Here is a 12404-nt window from a genome sequence, read left to right on the forward strand (position 1 = left end):
ACACGCACAAACACACAGGCCAGGTGCCGGGCAGGGCGGAGGCCAGCACCCCACCTCGGCCCACTCGGTGCCCACAGCAACGTCAAAGCCAAGTCACCCGTGGCTCCCGCCTGTCACCCCAGCTACGAAGGAGGCTGGGATCTGAGGATCCCGACCGGAAGCCGGCCTGGGCGGGAAAGGCCCTGGGACACTCTCATCTCCAACTAACCACTCAAAAGCCGGAAGTGGCGCTGTGGCTCACGTGGTAGAGCGCTAGCCTTGAGCATACAGAGGCTCAGGGACAGCGCCCAGGCCCTGAGTTCAAGCCCCACAGCCGACAAAATAAACTACCGAGTTCATGGAACCCAGAAACTAGAGCTGAGTGCCCTGGTGAGCACCTGTAGTTCCGGCTACTCAGAAGACGGAGGGAGGAGGTTCCCTTGAGCCCAGGAGTTGGAGGCTAGCCTGGGCAACAATGAGAACAAGTAAGAAAGAGAAAGGCAGAGAAGGGAAGGAGGCCGGCTAGAGGGAGCAAGGGAGAAAGCGCGACGAAGCGTTCTGGAGACGCTCCTGCCACTCACCCCCACTCACAGCCAGAGCCCACGCGCGCGCAGAGCCACTAACTGCGCTCAGCAGACACCTCACGACCTGGGGGGACCCCGGCGGCCGCAGCTTCCAGAGCACAATGCCGGAGGGTCAGGCGCCGGCAGCCCCGCCCGGCCGCCCCCCTCACCTCTGGGGATGTGACGAAGGCATGGGTCTCGGGGTTCGCGTCATTGCGGCCCGTGAAGTTCCTGTTGTAGGAGGTGACAATCGTGTTCTTCTCCCCCTTCTTGATGTCCTTCCTGCCAGGGCAAAAGGAACAGAATCAGCGGCAGCGGCTGCTCGGCTGGGGCCGCGTGGCCAGGCGGGCTGGGTGCCCGTGGCGCACGCCGTAGCTCCTGGCTGTCCATGGCCTTGCGAACCCCCACCGGGGCCTTGTCGGCTTTGTCCTGAGCACTGGGGCTTCGGGCTCATGCCCCCACCCAGCGCCAACTTCCCAGCCACGCCTGGTAAGGGCGCCCTGGAGCCGCCCCAGGAGCCGGGGCTCGAGTCCGCTCTCCCCCCTCACGTCCACGCGCCACTCACCTGTCCCACTGGCCGATGCAAGGGCCACACGCATTGGCCAGGACGATGCCACCCACTTCCCTCAGAATCTGGGCCTGCGGGCGAGGAGGGGAGGCCGGGCCGTCAGGAGCGGGAAGGCAGCAGCTTGCAGGGGGAGGGGCGCCGCGGGCGCCCGAGGCAGCACCAGCGCTGGCCCCACGGGCTGCGGGCTGACCTCCCCCCCCCCCAGCACGTTCCGAGGGCACTCACATAGCCGTCCCGCTCGATGGTGGCGCGGATCTGCTCGGAGCCCGGGGTGATGGTGAACTGGGACTTGCACTTGAGCCCGTGGGCCAGCGCCTGCCTGGCCACAGCGGCCGAGCGCCCCATGTCCTCGTAGCTCGAGTTGGTGCAGCTGCCAATCAGACCTGGCACAGGGTGCGCAGTGGGTCAGGGGTCAGCGGGAGACAGTGACCAGTGAGAGGGGCTAGGGGCCACTGTCACGAGCCAAATCTCAGTCTCCAAGGACCTGTGACCCAGCCACGTGCACAACAGGAGCGCAGGGACAGCGCGGCCCACTGCACACCAACCCCACAGTGTCGGTGACAGGAAGCTCACACCAGCAGGAGCAGGGCTCACAGTGGCAGGGGTGATAGGAAAGGCCAAATTCTTCTCTTTCCAATATTTCCTGTTTTCTTTATTGTTTTATAATACATGAGGCCCTAGGTTCGATTCCCCAGAGCCACATATATAGAAAAGGCCAGAGGTGGCGCTGTGGCTCACGTGGCAGAGTGCTAGCCTTGAGCAAGAAGAAGCCAGGGACAGTGCTCAGGCCCCGAGTCCAAGGCCCAGGACTGGCAAAAATAAATAAAATAAATAAATAAAAGATGTTTAAAAAAACTTACTGCAAAGACCTTGCTTCTAGTTAGGGGCTGAGTTCAGAGGTGTTTTTGTAAATGGGTTTTGGGGGTTTATTTTTGTGGGGCACTGTCTGTATATCTGGGCTGTACTAGGGCTTGAATTTAGGGCTTAGTGTTTGCTAGGCAAAGTGCTCTCCAGCTTTTCCTGTTTTTGAGAAGAGGGCTCAGCTTTGCCCAAGCGGCCTGGATGACGATCCTGTTTGCACTTCGCAGCACAGCCGGATGGCAGGCCCGGCGTGTTCTGTTGAGAGCTTCTGAGCTTTTCTGCTTGGGTTGGCCTGGAACCTCAGTCCTCTCGATCTCAGCCTTCCTTATTGCTGGGCGCCAAGTATGGACCACTATCTCCAGCTATTCATTGCAATGAGGTCTTGTTAATGTTTTCCTGGGGCCGGTCTCTAACAGTAATCCTCTTAATCTTGAAGGAGCTAAGAGGGTGAGAATGAGCCACTGTTCTGTTGAGACAGTATCACTATGTAGCTTAGCTTGGCCTTGAACTCCTGATGCTTTGGCCTCAGCTTCCCAAGTGTTGAGATTATAGACCTGTGTCACCACACCACTGTTAGGAGTATTTTTAAATCACTCTTGCCAATATTCTCTATAATAGGCATACATCTGTTATATCAAGCAGAGATCAGTTTTTGAATAATAGGCCTGTTTCAAGAAGTGGCTGTTTGGGGAAAACCAGAGCAGCACAGGGGCCTCCGGGGCTCTGGGCGGAGCTGCTGGCCTGGCCACCTGCGGCCGGGTGAATGGAAGGGCTCACCCACTCGGATGTCCAGGGGCCACCCTTCCTTCTCCGCCACCGCGCCCACGTCTGCCACAGGGTGAGCCAGATCAGGGGTGAAGGGTCCATTGATATGCGGTTTCAACTGAAAGACAAAGGGGTGCAACAACTCTTGGAGTGAGGACAACCGAGGGTTCACAGCTCCCCGGGGTCAGAGGGGCAGGCCGGTGGACTCCTGCCCTCACCGCACATGTGCAGTGCTGGAGACGCAGGGCAGAGGGGCTGACAGTGCACAGCGCCTGGCAGGCCCAGCACGACCAGGCCGGCCTTCCCTCCACTCTGCACACGGAGCCCAAGCTCAGAAGTGGCTTGCCCACGCGGCTGTGAATAGATGGCAGAGGAGAGTGACTGGAGACCATCACCTCGCAAACCATCTTACTATTGGCATTTTCTGACAAACAGAGACCACAGGCCAGATGCTTCATGAGAGGATTTAGATCTCACTGCGCCAGTGCAGTGAGGACCCTAGAGGCTGGACAGCCTGTCACAAGGCCCTAGGGCTTCGGCAGCGGGGATTCCGACTTTCACTGTCTCGGCTGCCTCTGGCTCTCAGAATGCCTGCTATGGCCTGTAGGTCTTGGGGTGCAAAATCCTGCCAAGGGCTTGGCCTCTGAACTGACAACAAAGCAGAGTTTGGAGGGTAAGTCTTGGCCCTCACTGCAGTGGGGGCCACACACAGCTCGCACCCCCACCCCGATGTCCCTTGCACCAGATTCAGGCAGCCGCTGGCAGGGGACCTTGAGGAGCGAGGGCCACAGCCCTGCTGGGTGTGTGCAGGCAGGATCTGCCCCGCGCCCAGTGCTGAGACACCAGGGTCTTTGCCCTTAGAAAACCCCCTGAACTCAAGTCCCCTCCTCACCTCGTTGAGGTTAATTTCAATCAGTTGGTCATACTGGCAGCCAGGGTCCGGCACTAAGTGGTCCTTGAATTCATCAGCCAGATTGGCAATCTCTGCAATTCACCAGGTGGGAAATAGAAACTGGTGAGGTTTTTCCATCCATCCTTCCATCCATCCATCCATCCACCCATGCCTGCCATCTGGCTTCCCAAACCAAACATCAGGCCCCAGGCACTGCCTGAGCCAACAGATGAACAAAACTGCCACCACAGGACACTGTCCCCGCCTATGGAGGCTGTCCAGTGAAGGAGGCCTCACTGGCCGAAAGTGACAGCGCGCCAGGAGAGTCCCACAGGAGCTGGGGAAGAAGGAAGCACCAACCAAGGCTCAGATGAGGGGCGGCACAGTGAACAAGGGACGGGATGAGAAGGCAGGAAAGGGTCCTCTAGGGAGAACGCAGGCTCACAGCCTCCAAGTCCATGCCCCACCCCATGACCCTCCCTTCCAGACTCCAGCGCCTTCGTTCCTCCTCTGAGCTTCAAGGAACCCAAGCTAGAAGTTGAAGGAAATGGAGGGAGGCTGCGAAGGTGTTCTAAATGTTTTTCCTACTCCCTTTGCTATGGCAGCAACACGCAAGAGCTGCTTCATTTCCAGAGATTTCTACCGGGAGCAATGGGAACCAAGAGGGCACTGCATTCAGGCACCATCTTCCCGTGGAATCTAAATCCCACCCTGAACCGAGGACATTTAGAACCACACGGATGCCAGACCCTTCTGGAGAGAACGGCGGGCACCCTGCTCAGACACACTGCTTATCATCCACCTGCAGGACCCTCGCGCAGACGCCGCAGGGAGTGTGCAGACAGCAGACCAAGGAAACGGTACACGGCATGGCTATCCTGCCACGCCCAGCCCGCCCGCCCACACCCCCACCCCAGCTCACCTGCGCGGCCTGTCTTGCTCAGGTACCTCTTCATCCTGTGGTTGTACGGGAACACTGAGGTGGTAGCTCCGATTTCTGCACCCATGTTACAGATTGTTGCCATGCCTGTGGAGAAACAAGGTTGGGGGTGCTGCTGAGCAACTGGGCGTGAGCCCCCAACATCTGCCAGGTGCTCCCCGCTCTGGGGAGTGGTAGCTCTTGCTCGCTGGCCCCTAGGGTACCCTTGAGGCCAGGGTGAAAGCTAGAGTCGATGAAGAGGCCACGAGAGCAGCAGCCCATGGCAAGGGGTGGGGTTCAAGCTCAAGGTCCAGCTGCCTAGCATGGCAGCGCTGACGGCCATCGTGACCTGACCGGGAGCCCGCACAGCCACTGCCAGCTGCTGCGGTGGTCACTTAAGAACAATAAGAATGGACCAAGCCGGGCTCGGGACAAGTGCCTACAGTCCCGGCGGAGAGGCGGTGGCAGGATAAAGACCTGAGCGCAGGAGTTTGAGGCCAGCCCAAATAGCACAGTGAGACCGCCGGCTCCCTGGTGGTGATGATGGTAAAGACACCTGCTGTGGGCATCACCCGGCCCCGGTGTGGCTCACAGATGCCCGACTTCACCGTGGAGCTGAGCCCGGGTGGTGAACCCCTGAAGGATGTGATTGTTCTGGGGGCAGTGGCGAACTGCAGGCAGCAGGCACCTGGGAAGTCTGGACCGGATTGCTGATTGCTGATTCCTGCGGCCCAGGCCGGGGGGACAAACTACTGTCTCATAGTAGTTTGAATTCAAGATAGGAAGTGAGGCTCACTTCCGGCTCAGGGAAGGTGTGGGATCGAGGCTGCCTTGGGAGCCGAGTCCTGGCTTCAGCTGCACAGTCTCGCTACCGCTTGGTCCTCTCTGCAGTTCTTATGGATCTCCCCATGTGGCCTGGTGCTTAGCCAGGGCCTAGCGGGAGAAGCTGGCTCGGGGGACCGCAGCCTCGCTCCCAGGAGGATGTCACTCAGCACTACACCATCTCCAGGGTGGTCTCAACGGCTCCTCCGCCCTCCGTGTCCTGCCCGGATGGTCCTGGAGGAAGGTTACCCGCTGCCCCTGCTACTCAGCGGCCAGCGGCAGGCCGCCCCCCTCACCAGTGCAGGAGATGGAGTCGACGCCAGGACCATGGTACTCCACGATGGCACCCGTGCCACCTTTCACCGTGAGGACGCCTGCCACCTTCAGGATCACATCTTTAGGCGAGGTCCAACCGGAAAGGGAGCCCGTCAACTTCACACCAATCACCTGAGGAGGTGGGTGACATCATCACGGGCCACGTCAACTGGGAAGTCACGGAATGGGGCCACGCCCCGCCACGCCCACTTCGGCTATTCATGCCTGCCTGGTCGGCTCCTCATCTCCACCCTCCTTCCCCTGCAGCCCACCCTGACCCAGTTCACCTTGGGACACTTGAGCTCCCAGGGGATCCCGGCCATGACATCCACCGCATCCGCACCCCCAACTCCGATGCAGATGCCGCCCAGGCCACCGCCATTGGGAGTGTGGGAGTCAGTGCCAATCAGAAGAACCCCAGGATAGGAATAGTGTTCCAGAATTATCTGAAAAAAATAATGATAATCTAAGGTCATACGCTTACAAGCTCTCAAGAAAGAATGGAAGAAGGGCTAAAAAGGGTGTAAAAAGTTGCCCCTATTGATGCTGAACCACCCCTACTGCTCTGTAGGGGGTTCAGTGTGACCAGAAAGAACCAGCTTTGGGACTCATTGAGCAAACTGGACACTCCCTGCTGTATGGTTTGAGCCTGTAAAGCCTCCCATTTGTATTATGGTAATAAAAATACCCACACCAGCTGAGGGCTGGCGGCTCACACTTGTAATCCCAGCTACCAAGGAGGTTCAGACTGGAGGATCGTGGTTTGAAGCCAGCCTGGACAGAAAAGTCTGTGAGGCTCTCATCTCCAATAAACTACAAAAACAGACAAACCAACCCGGAAGTGGAGTGTGACTCCAGTGGTAGAGCACTAGTTTTGAGCAAAAGAAGTTCAGGGACAGACAGTATTCAGGCCTTGAGTTCAAGCCCCAGAACCAGAACACTACTATAACCCCAGGATGTGGCGAGAGTCAGATAAAAGGGTGTGTCCCATGAAAAGCAAGTGTGGCAGTGCCAAGATGCTCTGCTCACACTCCCTTTTCATCAGTGGACAAGTCTATCGTGAGCTGGCTCCTGCCCCACACTGGGTACAACCATGGGAGCACAAAGCCATGAGCTCTACTACTGACCCGAAAAGCACAGGGTTCCACTCAATCTCAGCATTCTGTGGGGGCTCAGAACTGAAGCGATTTTCCTGAGGGCAGTCTTCAATGAGGCACTCTTAGACCAAGGGGTGAATGTTCCCCCAAAACGTTTGGTGAGAATGCAGCAGAGGTCCAGAGTCAGCACATACACATACACATTAAACCCACTGTCCAGGTGGGGTTCCAAAGTGCCCCCTTGGGCCAGGGACCCCACACCCAAGACCTGAGTTCTGGTCTCACCACCCAGTGGTAGTTGGGAGATCTTGGTACATCACCTTATCTCTGTCTTCTGCTCCATAAAAACTGATGACAAGAGTTAGTGGCTAGCTCAGAGGGTAAAGCACTTCATGAGTATGTTAAAGGTCTAGGTTCAACCTCCAGTAACATAAAACCAGCTGATATCACTACCTCACCGACAACACTGATAGCAGCTATCTCACTGGAGGGCTGCCTCGTGTCTGTTAAGGAGTAGTACTTTGACCCTTTTGCAGCAAGATCCTTCCTGAGATCCTGTGGCTCATCAAATGGAACTATGCCCTGCTAGGGGGACTGGGAAGAACAAAGGAGAGGGGGAGGGGGAGGGGGAAATGAGGGAGGAGGTAACAAACAGTAAAAGAAATGTATCCAATGCCTGACGTATGAAACTGTAACCTCTCTGTACATCAGTTTGAAAATAATAATAAAAACAAACAAAGATTGACCAGCATCTGAAAAAGACAAAAGAACAAAGGAGACCAGAGATGTGAAAGGCTCTAGGGATGATGAGGGCTGCGTGAGCTCCCAGCAACGTTACAGAGCCCCAGACTCCTGCCTTAGGCGAGGCGTCTGCCTGGCGAACTCAGCAAAGCATGAGGAGCTCCCCACTTGGGGATGCAAAAGGTCGGCAGGCCAGCGCCTTCCCCTGGAGTGAGGCCGGGGGGACGGGCCCCCACAGCTCCCCTAGCTCAACTAGCGCCTTCCCCTAGAGTGAGGCCGGGGGGACGGGCCCCCACAGCTCCCCTAGCTCAACCAGCGCCTTCCCCTGGAGTGAGGCTGGGGGGACGGGCCCCCACAGCTCCCCTAGCTCAACCAGCGCCTTCCCCTGGAGTGAGGCTGGGGGGACGGGGCCCCACTGCTCCCCTAGCTCGATCCCTAAATGCTCTGGGCTGTGAGGAGTCTGGTCCATGAGGACCAGACCCACGGCACCCAGCATGACTGCGCGGTAGACACAGGCGTGCCACCTCTCCGGAGGCAGGGGCTAATGCAGACCGGAGACCGTGACTGTGACCTCAGCGGTCGATGGAAATGGCTGGGTAGATGGCCTCAGGATGGGGAAGTATTTTTTTTAATTGTTTGTTGTGGTTTTTCTGTCGAAACCTTGCTTAGATACAGGCACGCTACTCCTGTTTTGTTTGTACTGGGGCTTGTGCTCTGGCTCTGTTTTTCACTCGCAGCTGGTGGCATACCACTCAAGCCATGACAGTTTGCCTTTCTGCTGGTTAACTGGAGATAAGTGTGTCTTGGTTTTTTGTCTTTCCAGACTGGTTCTACACCCCAATCCTCATTATCTTAGCTTAGTAGCTGGGATTATAGGCATGAGACACTAGTATCCAGTTCTACAGTTGTCTTTTTGACAACAGTAAAAAGATTTTTAGTTTTGGTGACAATCCTGGTGCTTGAACAGAGGGCCTGGGCACTGTCTCTGAGCTTCTTTTGCTCAAGGCTAGCATTCTACCACTTGAGCCATAACACCACTTCCAGCCTTTTCTGTTTATGTGGTGCTGAGGAATTGAACCCAGGACTCCATGCATTCTATGCCATATTCCCAGACAATAAAACGGTTTGAGTGTTTTACTGTGTAGTCTAGGCTGGCCTTGAACTCACAATTCTCAGGCCTCAGCCTCCTGAGGGTTGGGATAATGGGCATGTACTACCATGCCTGGCAGAGGATACTTTATTTTTATTTTTACTTTTTTTTGCCAGTCCTGGGCCTTGGACTCAGGGGCTGAGCACCGTCCCTGGCTTCTTACCGCTCAAGGCTAGCACTCTGCCACTTGAGCCACAGCGCCGCTTCTGGCCATTTTCTGTATATGTGGTGCTGGGGAATCGAACCTAGGGCCTCGTGTATCCGAGGCAGGCACTCTTGCCACTAGGCCATATCCCCAGCCCCTGCAGAGGATACTTTAGACTAGACTAACATGTGAAACATAAAACTAGAAATTCAACCTCTTTAAAAATTTTGTTTTGGGCTGGGAATATGGCCTAGTGGCAAGAATGCTCACCTCGTATACATGAAGCCCTGGGTTCGATTCCCCAGCACCACATTTATAGAAAATGGTCAGAAGTGGCGCTGTGGCCCAAGTGGCAGAGTGCTAGCCTTGAGCAAAAAGCCAGGGACAGTGCTCAGGCCCTGAGTCCAAGGCCCAGGACTGGCAAAAATAAATAAATAAATAAAAACTTTGCTTTGTTCATATAAGACTACTGTCGACATATTGTCTAATATCGACATTACATTTAAAGCCCTAGGCGAATTTTCTTGGGCCTGGCCTCGTGGCCACTGTATATGTTGATACATTGTATATTGTATATATGTCTACCTGACCTAGAGAAGGGAAAGAAAAACAGGGCGTAAGATATCACAAGAAATGTACACACTGCCCTACTATGTAACTGTACCCTTTTTGCACAACACCTTGTCAAAAAATTTTGTGTTCAATTAATAAATAAATTAAAAAAAATTTGTTTTGGTCAGTCATAGGGCAACTCAGGGCCTGGGCACTCTCTAGGAGCTCTTTTGCTCAAGGCTAGCACTCTACCACTTTGAGCCACAGCACCACTTCCAGGGGTTAATTGGAGTAAAGAGACTCATGGACTTTCCTTCCCAAGCTGGCTCTGAACCATGATCCTCAGATCTCAGCCTCCTGAGTAGCTAGGATTACAGGTGTGAGGCACCAGCATTCAGCTTTGGAAATTCAACTTCTATCCACACAATACACACATACACTAGAGACTAATTCTTTACGATCCAGCCCCAGGCCGAGTGCCAGAAAGTAGTAAGTGCTAAGGTTTATTAAAGTAGGTAGCCAATGAACAAGGCGCCCGCACGAGGTTGGGCGGACCTTACAATAAGCAATGAATTACTCAGTATCAGCCCCGTAGAGCATACAGAACAGAAGAGAAAGCACTGGACCTACACAAGATCACATGAGGGAACCTCAGTGCAGGGCATGATAAGGGTCCCAGAAAGCCACAATGCTGAGGTACAGAGAAGCAAAACCTGGCCCCCTGGGTGGAGGAAAAGAGCTAGGGTTTGGCTTGATGAAAGCTGTTGAGATTGATAATGGAGAAAAACAAAGCTGCAGAGATTTCACAGGGTCCCTGGGAATGCTCTTTTCAAGGAACAAATGCTATCAGGTGGAACAATTTATACTACTAGCCAGTAACCAAGAGCATGTGAGTAACTGTCATTCATAGTCCCAAACTCCTGCTAAGAGCTGTCCAAAAGACCAGGGCTTTTTTTTTTTTTTTTTTGGCCAGTCCTGGGCCTTGGACTCAGGGCCTGAGCACTGTCCCTGGCTTCCTTTTGCTCAAGGCTAGCACTCTGCCACTTGAGCCACAGCGCCACTTCTGGCCATTTTCTGTATATGTGGTGCTGGGGAATCGAACCCAGGGCCTCATGTATACGAGGCAAGCTCTCTTGCCACTAGGCCATATCCCCAGCCCAAGACCAGGGCTTTTGTAATAAATAGAATGGGGGTTACCGGGATTGGGGTACCCTTTATAACAAAAAACCACTGCTGGGATTCACCCAATACTCGGCTGCAGAGAAGCGCGATGTCCCCAACCCATGACTGTGTGAACTGTGACCCTGCCAGCCCTGTCCTAGCAAAGGCAGTGGTGTGAAAGGGCAGGGCAATAACAACCCATTGGCTCTGGTTTCAGAGTGGGGCTGAGCCAGGAGCCCAGTTGGGATCAGATGATGGCCTGACTCAGCTCCTCTTGAAGGAGGCAGATGGCAAGGCCTGGGGTGGGGGAGGGGAGAGGGTCACCTTGGAAAGGCACAGCAATTGCATGCGTACAAAAGGGATGGCAAATGGACCTCAACAGTCAATCACCTTTGATGTAAGTGAAACACCTACCTTTCTGGAAAAATACACGCACGTGTGTACTTATGGATAAATGAAACAGCCTACAGAGTAGCCTTAGGGTGACATGGATGGTGACCTACAGCACCTCTATTCTATAGAATCCCACAGCCAAAAGGAGGCAAGCTGCAATCTGGGGGGGGGGGGGGGTAAATCATGTGACAGAGCACCACCAGAATGCAAAGAATTGCCCAGGGTCATATCCTTGCAGCAAATGAGGGTTCTACAATTAACCAGGAGGGTGTTCCTGGGCCAGAAGGGTCACTGCTCTGCCTCAGTTTCCTCATTTGTAAGATGTGAAATAACAAAACCCCACTCATTGTATATGTTTTATTATTTTTGCCAGTCCTAGGGCTTGAACCCAGGGCAGAGGTCTGTCCCTGAACCTCTCTGGGCTCAAGGCTAGATAGAGCTCTACCACTTGAGCCACAGCGCCACCTCCAGGTTTTTCTGTTTATGTATAAGGTATGGAGGAACAGAACCCAGGGCTTCATGTGACATTGAGGAATTGAACCCAAGGCTTCATGCATGCTAGGCAAGTACTCTACCATTAAGCCACATTCCCAGCCCCAGAGTTAGGATCTTTAAAGTGCTAAGTCTAGCACTTGACCCACATAGTATGCCCAACAGGTGTCAGCTACCTATGGAAAAGCAACACAAAGAATAATATGCTACTAGGGGTGATGGATGCGGCTCAGCTTAGTGATGGAGCCAGCACTGGGTACCCCAATTCCAGCACTGAAAAAACAAAAAAGCAAACAATATGATGTTCTTTTTTTTTTTTTTTTTTTTTTTTTGCCAGTCCTGGGCATTCAACTCAGGGCCTGAGCACTGTCCCTGGCTTCTTTTTGCTCAAGGCTAGCCCTCTGCCACTTGAGCCACTTCTGGCAGTTTTTCTATATATGTGGTGCTGAGGAATCAAACCTAGAGCTTCATGTATACAAGGCGAGCACTCTTGTCACTAGGCCATATTCCCAGCCCCTGATGTTCTTTCTTAACTGTATTTTTTTTGTCTTTTCTTTTTTGGTGCTGGGGATTGAACCCAGGATGTTGCACTTGCTAGGCAAGCACTTTGCCACTGAGCCAAATTCCCAGCCCAGGAATATGATGTCCTATGGTAGTTCACAGGAATATATGTTTGAAGGCACAGAAACATGTCAAACTGGGCTGGGAATTTGGCTTAGTGGCAGAGTGCATGAAGCCCTGGGTTTGATCCTCAGCACCACAAAAACAGAAAAAGGTGGAAGTGGTGCTGTGGCTTAAGAGGTAGAGCACTAGCTTTGAGCAAAAAGAAGCCAGGGACAGTCTGCAGGCCCCAAGTCCAAGCCCCAGGACTGGCAAAAAAAAAGAGGAAGGAAATATGTCAAACTTAGCTAAGCACTGATGGCTCATGCCACTAATCCTAGCTACTCAGAAGGCTGAGATATGAGGCTTGCAGTTCGAAGCTAGCCTGG

At 54.1% G+C, this 12404-nt stretch overlaps 1 protein-coding gene across 1 annotated transcript in view; it reads right to left on the reverse strand.

The window, feature by feature from the left end:
* Window positions 1-12404, reverse strand: part of Aco2 (aconitase 2) — a 31037-nt gene that overhangs the window by 3888 nt on the left and 14745 nt on the right. Inside the window, exons 5-12 of the mRNA XM_048354722.1 lie at window positions 5972-6130; window positions 5666-5816; window positions 4551-4655; window positions 3629-3720; window positions 2749-2854; window positions 1336-1493; window positions 1108-1181; window positions 713-824 (exon numbers count right to left, since the gene is read on the reverse strand). Coding sequence (XP_048210679.1) covers window positions 713-824; window positions 1108-1181; window positions 1336-1493; window positions 2749-2854; window positions 3629-3720; window positions 4551-4655; window positions 5666-5816; window positions 5972-6130 — 957 coding nt within the window. The remainder of the gene's footprint in view (window positions 1-712; window positions 825-1107; window positions 1182-1335; window positions 1494-2748; window positions 2855-3628; window positions 3721-4550; window positions 4656-5665; window positions 5817-5971; window positions 6131-12404) is intronic.

This window comes from Perognathus longimembris, chromosome 1 (assembly GCF_023159225.1).
Source record: "Perognathus longimembris pacificus isolate PPM17 chromosome 1, ASM2315922v1, whole genome shotgun sequence".
Taxonomy (NCBI): domain Eukaryota; kingdom Metazoa; phylum Chordata; class Mammalia; order Rodentia; family Heteromyidae; genus Perognathus; species Perognathus longimembris.